Source organism: Ornithodoros turicata, chromosome 10 (assembly GCF_037126465.1).
Source record: "Ornithodoros turicata isolate Travis chromosome 10, ASM3712646v1, whole genome shotgun sequence".
Lineage (NCBI taxonomy): Eukaryota > Metazoa > Arthropoda > Arachnida > Ixodida > Argasidae > Ornithodoros > Ornithodoros turicata.
This window is the reverse complement of record NC_088210.1, coordinates 13,785,814-13,798,886: the sequence shown is the minus strand read 5'-3', so window position 1 is coordinate 13,798,886 and position 13,073 is coordinate 13,785,814. Positions and strand designations below refer to the sequence as shown.

General features: G+C 49.1%; 2 protein-coding genes across 2 annotated transcripts; both read right to left on the bottom strand.

Moving 5' to 3' along the window:
* Positions 1 to 5,035, bottom strand: LOC135370453 (uncharacterized). The gene is made up of 2 exons (XM_064604198.1): positions 3,568 to 5,035; positions 1 to 3,342 (listed from the first exon to the last, which is right to left on the bottom strand). Exons 1-2 carry the CDS (start codon positions 4,888 to 4,890, stop codon positions 157 to 159), a joined length of 4,509 nt encoding a protein of 1,502 aa, XP_064460268.1. The 5' UTR covers positions 4,891 to 5,035; the 3' UTR covers positions 1 to 156.
* A 1,654-nt stretch (positions 5,036 to 6,689) lies between these two features.
* Positions 6,690 to 12,125, bottom strand: LOC135370118 (PI-PLC X domain-containing protein 2-like). Its single transcript, XM_064603808.1, has 3 exons — positions 12,044 to 12,125; positions 9,986 to 10,080; positions 6,690 to 8,717 (listed from the first exon to the last, which is right to left on the bottom strand). The coding sequence occupies exons 2-3, from the start codon at positions 10,065 to 10,067 to the stop codon at positions 7,510 to 7,512; spliced, it is 1,290 nt and encodes a 429-aa protein (XP_064459878.1). The 5' UTR covers positions 10,068 to 10,080; positions 12,044 to 12,125; the 3' UTR covers positions 6,690 to 7,509.
* Between the last annotated feature and the right edge of the window lie 948 nt (positions 12,126 to 13,073).

Genomic DNA, 13,073 nt, shown 5'->3' with positions numbered 1-13,073 from the left:
GAGGTTTATTAACAGGTTTATTAAAAGGTGCGTTAATGCCCGTGCAATGTGTGAACGTTATTCCCTATAGTGCTGACCGATGAGAATTCCACTGCCGCTGCAGTTGTGCGTAGTGAAACCTTTGGCACTAAACCAAGCGTACTTTTACCGCCGCATTTACCGCGTCCAGAAGTGGCATTGCTTCAACGGATTCATGGTCGCATTCTGACGACAGTTGAACGCTTTGTGGAACAAGTTGTCGTGCGACAGAACAAGGTTCACCAGCCTCGAATTTTCATGCCGGGACATTCGGGATGTTTCGTACTTAGCACCACCAACATGACACCTTCTACTGGTGTAGTAGATGTAGAACAGTTGTTCCGTGGACAAGTCTTTCGCATTCTCGAATCGATAGTCCTGGAAGTTCTTGCTAAGCTTACGAATCCCGCTCGTGAAAACATTATGGGCTTGAATGATGCCGGCGTGCTCGTAAACGTCACCAGCAGTAATTGACGGCCTTTGACTGGGGTCCTGGACTAGGACGGTGCCAGAAGGGTTAGGTCCCTCGAAGCACTTGCGAACATTCGCGAATTTTCGAACAGTGGCCTGTGGCCAAACAGTTGTGTATTGTGAAGAGCCTACGGCCTCAAGAAGGCATCTTGCAAGTTTTACCCCCACATGTGGTATGTGGAAAGAGAGGAAGAGTTTCGTCGTACCCTTTGTTGTGTTCGCCATAGACAGTGGTAGGAAAAGCACGTTGCGTTCTTCGTCATATGTGCAGTCCTGGTCAAACACTGATCCCATCCAGAAGTCGTCCCCTTTGATGACTCGAGCTTTCACGGATTCTTCGAAGGTGTTTTGCATTATTGACTGATAAGAGACAAGACCTTCCTGTGGAGTGAGGCTTGGACGAGATGCTTCTGGATGCTGGTGGTTGTATAACATCCATTGCGGAAAGAAGGGTCTGACCCGTGTACTTGACAATTGTTGGACGGCGCGAGTTTTCGTGCTGGTATCCATCCAGGACAGATTTCGTATGGAATTGATGACCTGGTGCTTTATATTGTGGGCTAAATCAGTGAAAAAAACAACATCTACGTGGTGCTTCGTGGACACGTAGCCTAGGTAGTGGACCTGTGTCGGAAATGCTCGCTCAACCATACGGATGCAGTCGTGCTCTCTAGCTCTTATCTGTTCTGGTGATAAATGTCCTTGCGGGGAGAACAGCCAGAGATAGTCCACTACAGCGTAGCCCAAGAAATTAAGAACTGCTCTGGATGGCATTGACTGTATCGTTTGGTATAACTCCTGCACAGCTCCTCCGTGGCGGATGTTGATGACAGTGCCATTACTGAGATCTAAAATGCCAGATAAAGCGGACGATATGAAAGTTTCAAATTCAGTTGGATTTTCGATAGCCACTTTGTCACGTTCAAAGTCACTCAGTTTGGAAATAGTTCTTAGAAATGCCAAGATGTCACTGACAATTTCATCCATTTCGCTCTGTGGATCCATAAGGCTTAGTCTTTTTTTTATTCTTTGAAGGAACTCGTCGATCGTGTCATTGTCGTGGAAATAGGCAGTAGATTTCTGTAGGGGACCTTTCCGAATAGTTACCGGAGCTGTGTTGTTCGCGGCGATTGGTTCAACGACGAAGGTTAGAAAAGTGCTCAGACTGAGTAGACGCATCAATGCTCCAGACACATTCCAAACATTTCTCCCCGAGACATTAGCAGCAAGCCCGTATGGCCAGCCATCCAACCCAACTTTGTTGAGAACTGTTGTAAAAGGCTCCTTGCCGAGTGTTCTGATCCTGTCAACATCCATGCACTCTTTCCATAAAACTATGGCTCCTTCTGCCATTCTGTCTTTTACGCTGCCGGCCTTGATGAAGCTAATAATGGACGACTCGACGTCCCTCACCATAAGGTCAGCGGACGACAATCCTTCGTTGTGACCCTTCTTCCAAGTGCGCGCGCACACATACTCGTAGAAATTCGTGCAGGCTCCCGCGTTGTCGACAAGACTTTTGAGAAACAATCCTTCTCTTCGGCATTCTAATGTCTGACAGAGTCCGTAAGGCTCCATAAGGGTGCCGCCTCCCGTTCGGTTAGTCCACGGACCGTGAATGGCGTGAGAGTCATCATCCACCTCGCCGACCGACTCGCGTAGGTTGTGTGGCCGCCCAGCTCCGAAGCGGGTCAGGATAGCTACAAGGCATGCTACAATGCCAACAAGGAAGATGAAGGTAACTGCAAGGCTGCCTTGTTGGTTCATCCTCTTCATGTACCCATAGGGTGACCACCAGGGGTCACCGGACTGTTTTGTATACAGGCCCATGGTTCTAGGACCTGAAGACATGTAACTTGAAGATGAGGGCTGAGTGTCCATGGACACCTTGACCGACGTGTTATCCGTGGAAAATGTACAACTTGACGTCGTATTCTGACACGGGCTTTGATTACACGTAGCGTTAACGAGCAGGGGTGCAGAAGACACGTACGGTGTTATGGGGAGTTGCTGGGAATAAATCGGTGTCGCAGTCATTGGCAGTTGTGCAAGAGCTATGGGAGATGGCCCAGGGAGAGCAGAGGTGGCCAGAGTCGCTAGTGTCATTGAAGGAATCTGGGGTAGTTGTGGCTGTATAACTTGTGGCAAAGACTTTCGCATGACACACAGCACTGAGGCTGCAGTGGGTGGTGGTACTGTCTGAGCAGCTGTTTCAGGATTCTCAGGTACAAGCATAAGTTCAGATTCGACCACGACGGGCATTTGCACTTGAGACGCCGTACGAAATCCAGTGCCTTCTATGTAGCACGGGACCTTGGGTGGGCTTATGTCGTAGGAACGTGCTTTTCGAAATGGGTACGATGGGCTGGCATACATCGGTCTGCCTGGTCTTCCAACAATCCCAGGTTCCGTGTAGTGTCTTTCTAGAGGGTCGTTTGGAGGCGGTGGAGGTGGATCAGCTTCGTATGGTTCGGGAGTACGTCTGCGACTGCTTCTGTGTCTACGTCGGCGTGAATAATCATCCGAAGATGAATATTCAGAGCTGCTCGAACTGTAGGAATCTGATCTTCTGCGGCGTCGCTTTGATGAACGTGATCTGGAACGTCGCCTGGATGATCTAGATCGCCGGCGCCTCCGGGAACTGGTACGAGACCGTCTCCTAGGTTCTCGCCCCTCAGGTGATGGCCACTCGTCTTCGACCATTGGTAATGGAGACTGGGGAGGAGAGCGCCCACGACTTCCCCACCTGGAAGACCACGATGGTTGTTGAGGAGAGGATAACCTCATGGCTGGCGGCTGACCAATAGCAAGCGGCATAGGAACGATGGTACCGCAGTTGTTACACTGCGAGGTCTGCAGGGATAAAGTTTATTAGGTTTGACGGCGAAGGGCATCATTTTAAAAAGCGCCCGCCATCCCTCCTTGCAGAAGGAAGAGTGGTAAACTCACTGCTAAGAAGCACCGTGCATTACAAACCGCTTCCAACTTCAAAAACTAACTTAGCTGTCGCTTGCAGTGCTCAACGACGCATCCGCCTCTTCACGTCAAATTTTGATGTTTGCGTGACTGCGAACTTACCTGGGAGATGGCGGGTAGCAATCTCATGATCGATGTCCGTGTACAAACTGCTGGGGGCATCGGGACAGGAGCAATGTTGGACACTGATGGCCTCGAGATCAGCACTTTCAATTCTGGCTTTGCTGGAGCAGTCTTTGCATCAAACTTCACGTTTCCGACTTTTTCTGTTGGCTTTGTCACACTGGTTGTAGTAGTGCTCGGCGTGCTCCCTGAAGACGGTGTGGCAAGGCTGCTATCTTTGCCCACTGTTGCTTCCCCTTTCTTCTTCTTCGGCTCCTCTGTCTTCTTAGCCTTCGTTTCCTTCTTTTTCTTCTTCGACTTCTTTTTCTTCTTCGACTTCTTCTTTTTCTTCTTCTTCTTCTTCTTCTTCTTTTTCTTCTTCCTCTTCTTCTTCTTCTTCTTCTTTTTCTTTTTCTTCTTCTTCTTTTTCTTCTTCCTCTTCTTTTTCCGATCGTCGTCAAACTCCTCTCCCTCTGCGATTATATCAACCACGTACGCGGTAACGACGTCCCCATTTCCAGCAGGTACCAGGCGCAACGTATCTCCGATGGACAACTGACGGGTCTTCTGAATTGTGTCTTGGAACATCCCAGTGATACATTCCAGAGCAGTGCAGCTTGAAGTTAACCCACTAAGCTCAGGCCGTTGGACAGCAACTCCCATTCCATCGCCCAAGCCAGGAAAGAATGCAGGTCGCTGGACAGCGGCAGCCTGCACACCACTGCGACCACGTGTTAGGTTTGCACACATGTTAACTCGCTCTTCGTCGTCCACCGTCACGAAGCAATCGGATGTCATATGAACTGCCTCTACGGCAGGTGTACCTGCCGGAATGGCCTGCATTTGAACCACTGGAGGAATGGCCTGCATTTGCACCACTTCACCAAACGAGCTGCATCTTCCGCCTTCCTGCTGAGGCCGCTGGCGCAGCGTATGGTGCTGCTGGTATTGTTGTATCGCTTGCGAAGAGTGGCGCTGGATCCATTCTGAATGATTGCAGGTACGGTCAACTTCCGCCGACTGGTAATGGGAGCGAATCGTACGTCCCTCTGTGCAAGTTGAGGCTTGGACAGGGTGCTCTCCCATGCGCTTCACTTGTTGACTTTGCATTCGTCGGCTTGAATACTCCTGAGCATGGCTGTCGCGCTCAAAGCGCAGGTTCCTCTTGGGGTTCAGGGTTTCGTCACCCCAGAACTGGCCCTCGTGAGTGTCGCCAATGGAGACCCGCTGTTGGTAACGGTAGCCCTCTTCCTTCGAGTCGGGAGTAACCCGAAAACAAGGACCCCTCGCCGGTCCAGGGGACGGCGGCGGCTGCGAGGCCATGCTTCTCCCTAGCTTCAGGGCGTTGGGTTTGGGGCTACGCGGGCGTGGTGGCAAGTGGCCGAATTCAGACAAAGCGAACCGCAGTCACGCTTGGGATGCGCGTGGCGGAAGTTCGCGTGTGAGCGTGCACGGGATGTCGCTCGATAGGGTCGGAGCTCTGGCGACGGTTAATCAGCAAATGCCGGCTACATACATCTCTTAATACAGGTCCAGGGGCAAGTGAACAGTCCTAACTCGACACATGTATTTTGTATTTGAGCTTATCGGAACGTGTTTTAGGGACCACATGAAATGCACCTTCCTCTCTCTCAGGCACGCGGTGGCCGTGATTCACGAATGGAGACTGGGCTGGGCTATACGGAACTATGTAGAATGAATACGCCCCTATGAGTAACTATATAGAGGGCGTTCCCGCTGACTTTTATAAACTCCTATTAAAAATCAACTTCTCCACACACACAAAAAAAAAAGATGAGGTCAATATTTTCATATTCGGAGGACTTTTGCCAGGAACATAGGGTTACTTTAATTAGCCTTCTTTCGTAGGCATTTGAGATTTCTCGATACAAGCCGAAACTTTACGGAGTCAAGGTAACGTTGTCATCCCAAAAATAGACAGCCGAAGCAGAACATACCCGAAACCTCAATTCCCCCGTTGTAAACAAACAATTCCCCCGTTGCATTGGTAAAAGCTCTTTAGGAATATGTGGGAAAATAATCGTTGAGAGCCACGCAAATTGCCAACCGACCTCATTCCGCGGTCAAGAAGGGACCGTCGGCCTATACCAGCTCTGTTCCCCCTAGCTTCCCTTTTGACCTTCAAATGACCTCTCAGCATCACCCTTTTGGCTGCCGGGAAGAACTCTTATCAGAATTCTTCATGTGACGTGACGTGACATACTAAATAGGGGTACAGAGTACTGCATTCCTTTCCTCGCTGGAGCCTCCGTCCGGTGTCCGCGATTGGATTGATCGTGTCACGTGGTTTCTCCTTCCACGAATGCGCCGTCCATGTTATGTCACCTCCATTCAAAACCGGTTTCCTCGCTTGCGAGCTGGCTGTATACTGCGGCTGTTCTCCGACGGAGAAGGGGGAGATTGGCGTCGCGTTGCTAGGCGACGTAGCCGCGCAATGGCGGGCTGATCCAAGATGGCGGGCTCGCTTGCCGCCGTGGCTCAGTGTCACTACTCCGCTCCCTATTTAGTGACTCTAGGCCAGCTAGGATCATTGTTCTTGTGCGAGAACGCGCGGTATTTGTCGTACACCCTTCCGTGGCCTTTAAGGAATCTTTCACTTCTCCTTTAAAGGCAATGACGCTAGGCCAGTAGGCCAGCTGCTCGCGCAGCTCCCTCGTTTCCTCCTTTCCCCTATTGCCGGTGAAGCGACCTCATTGGTCACTCTCCCAAATAAAAGGAGGCAACAGTTCAAGATTGAAGCGCTCGCTTGGCTCAGTGGTTAGCGTGCTAGTCATGTAACGTCGAGACTGGGAGGTGCCCGGGTTCGAATCCCGGTGCTGGCTGTGCTGGCTGAGGTTTTTCTTCTGTTTTCCTCAGACGCTCTCAGACATATGCCGGCACAGTGCCCCTAGAAGTCACCCCAGGACGCACATTCCCCGAGGCTTCAGTCGTGACGTTGCCCACATCTGCGAGGCCGGCGACGGCGAGTCCTTCCACCACTAGCACCACCGCACGTGGTTTCGTGTGTGCACCCATGCCAGTAAACAAACACCCACTTATTGCTGCCTTGTGAGTGGACAGACACTCGGTCACATGGTTTCTCGAAACTCTACCCTCTCCCATGCACAGAGACACACACTGTCGTAGCGCGTATTCCAAGCAAATTGTGCGGTCCATATTTAATACCCGTTTGTTACATGAAAAGGCGACTGAATTTTGAACAATATTAGTGCGTCCGCACACGGTTCTATCTGGTAGAATCTCACTTCATTCGTGGTGCTACGGTTACTGTAGTTGGCCTCGTAAGGCGGGCAGCGTCCCGTGTAGGTGTGAACTGTATAGGTTCGAATTTGCGATGAAGTAACACGTATAGTATCATTGTAGTGCTCAGGCCCATGTAACTGGACCAGCCTATTTCAATGCCCGGCGAAAAATATTTTTAAGTTTTTTTATAAGCGCAAGAGCATATGCATATATATGCTATACACTCCGAAATTCAAATAAGTCAGGAAAATGCCAACACCAGAACTTTCCCGAGTTATGTGAATTCCATTGCTCCTTGGACGCTGAAGGTCTTCTGTGTTTGTGTCGTCCATCGACGGAGTTCACCTCGGCTGATTCTCGTTGCTTGCATTAGATATCATGATGTCCCGTGCTTGAATGAATGAGTGAGTGAAAAACGTGTGAGAGAAGGGGGAAAGCGTCTTTGTCTGTCCGTTCCCGTTGCACTTGAGGCACCATATACCAGGGGGATTCCATGCCGATGTGACGTATAAGCACTACCTTCGCAGAGCGGAAGTCATGATGACTGAGGTTCTTATCCTGGCATCGGCACATTGGCCTTTGCTGAGTTAGTGTTTCTTGAGCATTGAAGGATAGGTGTTTGCGTTGTTCCTCGATGAATTCTCGCCCCAGCTAATTCTCACTACCTATATAGGTTCACTAACTAGACTCTTCCGCGTCTCGCCATCTATACCTTTCCGGACAATACGACCGCCAAATATTCGCCAAAATGCTCGTGTCCACAATGGCGGTGCTCAAAAAGAAATCAGTCGCCACAATATTGGCGCTGTGCCACCACCTATCTCGATACCACTGGCTCAAGTTGTAGGCTACACTGTCGGCGAGGTCCCTGAGCCCTGTGCGGGGACTTAGCAAAGCACTTTTGTAAGTGGGCGTGAGGGCTGCTGTGGCAGCCCACAAACGCTCAATGGGTTCGGACAGAGTTCCCTCGAGAAAGTGGTAAAGCTCTGTTCCTGTTCTGGCGTCGGCCCACCGGTGCAGGACGCCAGGCCACAGCAGGGGATGTCTCGGTCTCGCCTTGCTGTTGTAGCAGACCACGAGTCTCTTGTTCAATGACCACAGCGTTCCGAGCTGCACGTGCTCGGTGAGGTACGCTGGAGTCATCTTCTCAGGGCCCACAACCTGAAGTACGAAGTCCCACAAGGCGTAATGCACGTGATGGTCTTCAAAGCCAACCGGGAAACGATGAAAGTCCAACACTACGACCTCGTTCGTGCGTTCCATGAACTCACGGACCTGTTCGAGGACTGTTCGCAGAGTCGTCGCTGTTTTAAAGACGGAGTGAACGACCCAAAACTTTTCCCGGTGGTCCCCCGTGTAATAACCAATCCTCAGATCGAGGTAGCGAATCCCCATCAGTAGCTGCTGCAGGATTGAGAGATCTTGGGTCATGATGTAGTTCCAGACGATACCCTTCTGGGTCGCGTTCGTGACGATGCTACCAGAATTGTGCGTCCCCGGTATGAATAGTTTGTTGAGTGGCAGCACAGAAAGATGTTGCCTGTTGACCTCCATCCAGTTGGGCTGTGTCTGCAAACACGTTCGGGAGTCTTCCTGGCCTCCGCCACCGATGTACTTCGCCCACATAAGACACTTGGGGGTGTAGCCCACGTCTTGAAAGGATGAAAGCTTCAGGCGACTAACGAACACGTTCGGAGATAGTGCGGGTCGAACGACATCTAGCGGTCGCTCCGTCTGCGACGTGGGGTCGTAGTCGAAGAACACGGCCCGGTCGTCGTCTCGTGCGAGACGTCCCCACCAGTAAACAGCAAAATGTCGTGGGGGACCAGTGGCGGGTACGGTTATGGTGATCTGCATACGGTCGTCTTTCCCGACGTTACATTCGGCTGTAAGAAAAAAAAAAGCAATGAAAATGTAAAACGTCAGCTCTCTAGACTACGGTCTCTCAAGAGCACTCTAAAAATAGAGCTTCACCGCGCAATTAACAAGCTCTGCACCATCCAACAAGTGACAATTACCACACTTCAAAATTGTCGCGAAAGGACGTACGCCTTCCAGTTTCAACAAACTGAGAAAGCGAACAGTATCACTCTGTATGGTGGACGGTATACGGAACGTGTTATGCTGTGACTTTTTTTTTTTTTTTAGAACCTCGGAAATGCGGGAACTTACAGAAGATCTAACATTTGAAACAAAAGACAACTACATATCAGGGTGAGGTTGGGAGGACGTTTGGGGGAAGGTGTAGTCAGCATGCTCGAAATTGGCGGCTCGGTGCACCAATGGAAAGTGAAGGACGGTTGTAGTACTGGAGATGACTAACTGGAGAGGAGCAAGGTGCACACTCCACGAAAAAAGGGTGTGAAAAGGTGGTAATTTCTATAGTTACCACCTAAGTCTACATATAACGTCTGATAATGGGTGTAAAATGATGGAAACCTTACCGCCTCTTCGCAGGTGCAGTACAAAATGTGTGTAAGAGCTGTTATCACAGTCACAGAAGAAATCTACTTTCAGGGAGTGTTCGCAGCATTGACAGTGCAATGGACGTTGAGCGCATTGTGTACAACGAATTTAATTGCAACTAAGATTTGTTTTGGTGTTTGCGCTAATCGTGCCGACTGCAACCGGGTTGCAGGTAGAACTGTCCAACGTTTTAGGCACAACGTGTGCGACACCAATTACCTCCTAAACGGTGTAATTGCTCCACCCTTTTATTTTTTTATTTTTTTTCTAACAGTGCATTCCCTTTCGCTCTTGGATTTAGCTAGCCCCACAGAACTACCTACCTTCCACAGAACGAATGGCAAACTTCCCTCTGCGGAATTACTGCGAAGCTCTTCAGCGAAGTTATCCCATCGTATCAGGGTGAGTTTAGCGAAATGTTGGTCAATCCTAAAGTCCCTGGAACGGGGAACTGAAACTGGAACTAAAGCCCTTGTTCCAGTGACTATAGTCATTCCTGTGCCACAGTGTCCTTTGTGACAAAGAAACGTTTATATTCCGGACTGCCGTGGATCGTACGTTACTCATATACTGTCATTTCACAAGCCTCATTTTAGCGTTTACCTTTCCAAATTATTCAATAATATATTCGTTGCGGCGTGCGTGAAGACGAAAGGGTTAGAGAATCAATTTAGAAAAAGATGCTTACGAATCTCAGGAAGAGTGACGTTGTTTATGAGAAGGTACTTGCTCCAGCCAATCATGGCGAGTAGGACCACTGAGGACAGCATGACGTGCTTTCACCTGAAGGAGAAGGCATTTCTGTACAAACTTTTCTTTACAACTAATTTGAACACACGTATTAAAGGAGCAGCGAAATAGCATTTAGGATTGCTCGAAACTTTAGTTTTAAGGCGCATGGAAGAGCTCGAAAACAAATATATGTTATTAGATACTACGATTACAAGCCCTGGGACACCTATTCGTACAAAAAGTACGGCTGCAGTACCACGCAATCCTGGCGGCCAAGAGAGATTTTAGCTTTCAGATTCAGCATCAAGAAAGCTCCTTCCCTATTGGCTTCGTGTACTGACACGAATGACACTCCCCAGAATACTACAGCAGAAGATGCGAAACACGTCATAGCTTTATGCTGTCACGTGGGCACCAACACTCAACGTCGGTCTTACGTGCACTGCTAACCGTGTGGAATATCCAGCGATACAGTCACAAAATATTCCGTAGCAGACGAACAGTAAAAGACGCTGTCGATGTCGTCTGCTACGTGTCGTCTGCTACGTGCGCAGTACGCCACTCCCGATATTACGGCACCGTGTGAAGTCTCAACATAGCACGGGACGGAAGTTCGGCTCCGTGAACAGTGTTTTCGTTTTTTCTTCAGGCATGATCTTACGTGCGGATATCGCTCGTGTGAATACACCATATGTGACGTCACATCGCCCGTCCAATAGTGAGGTGCGCGCCTTCTTCCTTCTCCCTTTCCTTTTTCCGGTTGTATTTGGCGACGCTAATCCCGCGCCTGTGAAGCAGTTGACCGGTCTCCTCGCTCCGCACCGTTACAGATTATTCTCAGCAGCCAATAAAAGTGCTCGGATGATGTGACGTCAGAACACGCCAAAAGGAGCCGGGAGAGATCGCCACTGACGCTACGCGCACTCTTGTAAACATTTTCTTTTCTTTTTCTTTTTTTTTTTCAGGAAATGCACGCTTCCCAGAGCAAATATTTTACGTGACAGTTCTTAGTTCATATAACGGGGTAAAAAAATATGCGTTCGTTGTGCCCTCCATGCTGCTTTAATTAATTAAATTTAAGTATTTTTGCTGGACGTTGCTTTATCATTGCTCCATTCAATTTATGTCACATCTCGAAAGATCAGTCTTGCGCTGAGCGGCGTGACCCACGACCCGGAGGTGCAGCCCGGTCTGCTGCCGTGACGTACTGCACGTGACGTGGGAAGGCCAACCCTACTCACTCGTTTACGTGCTCTCTGAATTGCGCGCGCTATACAGGTCAGCTACCACCACCATTGTTATTCTACAAGAACGCATGGTTGGTTATACTGGGGTAAAAGGCCTCCAGTTTCCAAAAAATCAGAAAAGAGAACGATGTCATTCGAGATTATGGTTGGATAGGAGCGTGCTATACGGTGAGGTTTCTTTACAAGATTTTTCCTGGGTTTTCCTCAGACGCTTTCAGACATGTGTCGGCACAGTTCCCTTAGAAGCCGGTCCAGGATGCACATTCCCCCAGGTCGTCAGTCGTGACGTTGCCCATTTCTGTGAGGCTGACAGCGTCGAGTCCTTTCACTATGACCACCACCACCTGGACTTTAGGAGCCCGGGCTCTTAAAACATTAAAAGTCCTTTTAGAACTTTAGGCTCGCTAAAGATGACACCCATCGTGTATAAATAACTAATTACTAACTAAATAACTGAACAGTTATATAAATAACTGAACGCTAAAGCATTTGCTTCACTCGACATAGGACCATTTTCTCTCCGGTCAACCCCGTCATCAAAACAAATATTTAAATATATCACGAGCGACAGCCAGCCGAATTCTCCCCTTTAGCCAACGATATTCCTGAGTCAAAGCTGACCGCATGAAACGTGCCGAAAAAAAAAACTATGCGTAAACGTTTAAACTACGTCGCGAAATATCGTGCCACGTTCTACAGTGCAAAGCAAGCAATGTCATCCTACTGCTACTGCAGAAGCTGGGATGACAGAGGTGTCTGTGTCTCACCCTTCCTTCGAAGGTCACAGGTCTTGCCCGCTTCGAAACATTTCGGTGCGTATACACAATGCAGCACGCAGCAGGAGCGGCGCCATTGCAGGATGAAACTAGCGACATCTCTCTGGACGGTACGAAAGCAACAAAATTATCGATCCGTTGAATTCGATCCTCTTGTATACCCCACACGCCTAGTAGTACAGCCACAATGTGGCAGTGCATGCTCTATGCACTGACCCACAGTCCAGGATTGGCACAGGGCTTTCATATCGGGACAGTGCTGGAATTCGGTGATGGAAGTTTGATACCCGTGGAGTGTGACACTCACGTGAAGGAATGACACCGGTATCACAGTGTCATTCAATTTAAGTCAACCGAATTCAATCAATTCAAGTCAAGTCATTGGAATGGAACAACGATTGAACATACAAGCAGGTCGGTGGAATTGTAACATGACGAATAACCCCAGTATAGAACAAGAAGACACACGAACAGGGATCCGAGACCTTTTGAGACTTTGTTCGTGTGCATTTTTGTCGACTCTGGCCACAGGTACTTCGATATGGACCGCTATCACTTCCGGGAGTGGAAACTTAAGCCTGTCTGTGGCCATTCGCGTACACGCGGTGTCACAAAACGGCGCACTCCTCCTATTTTCCATAAATCAAAACAGGGAACAATATCGTTGGGAATGATTGTTGTCTGCACTGCCAGAACAGAGATTCACCACATAACACCACCCAGAGCCAAGTTTCATACCGGTATATGTCATTTTGTTTCCTGACTTGAAAAAAAAAAAAGATCGTACGCCTCCAAAATAGGCGGATCTGTCCCATTTTCAACAGATAGTGGAGTTCAGAAAATCCCAGAGTGCTTAGCGTTGCTTTGAACTGTGGGAGCTTATTAATAGAAACTTATTAGCTTATTAGAAGAAACGGGTGGCCTCCAAACTGTTCCGATTTCTCCCATACCGGCCCATTGTCCACGACGTGTCAGGGTCAGCGAAAGCGAAATGTGAAGGATTATTCTTCGTTCCCCCGCT

Coding starts and splice junctions, on each gene's coding strand:
- LOC135370453 (XM_064604198.1), bottom strand. CDS start 4,890: ATGGCCTCGCAGCCGCCGCCGTCCCCTGGACCGGCGAGGGGTCCTTGT. Junction 3,343..3,567: donor TGCTACCCGCCATCTCCCAG/GTAAGTTCGCAG, acceptor TTATCCCTGCAG/ACCTCGCAGTGTAACAACTG.
- LOC135370118 (XM_064603808.1), bottom strand. CDS start 10,067: ATGCTGTCCTCAGTGGTCCTACTCGCCATGATTGGCTGGAGCAAGTAC. Junction 8,718..9,985: donor CGTCACTCTTCCTGAGATTC/GTAAGCATCTTT, acceptor TTTTTCTTACAG/CCGAATGTAACGTCGGGAAA.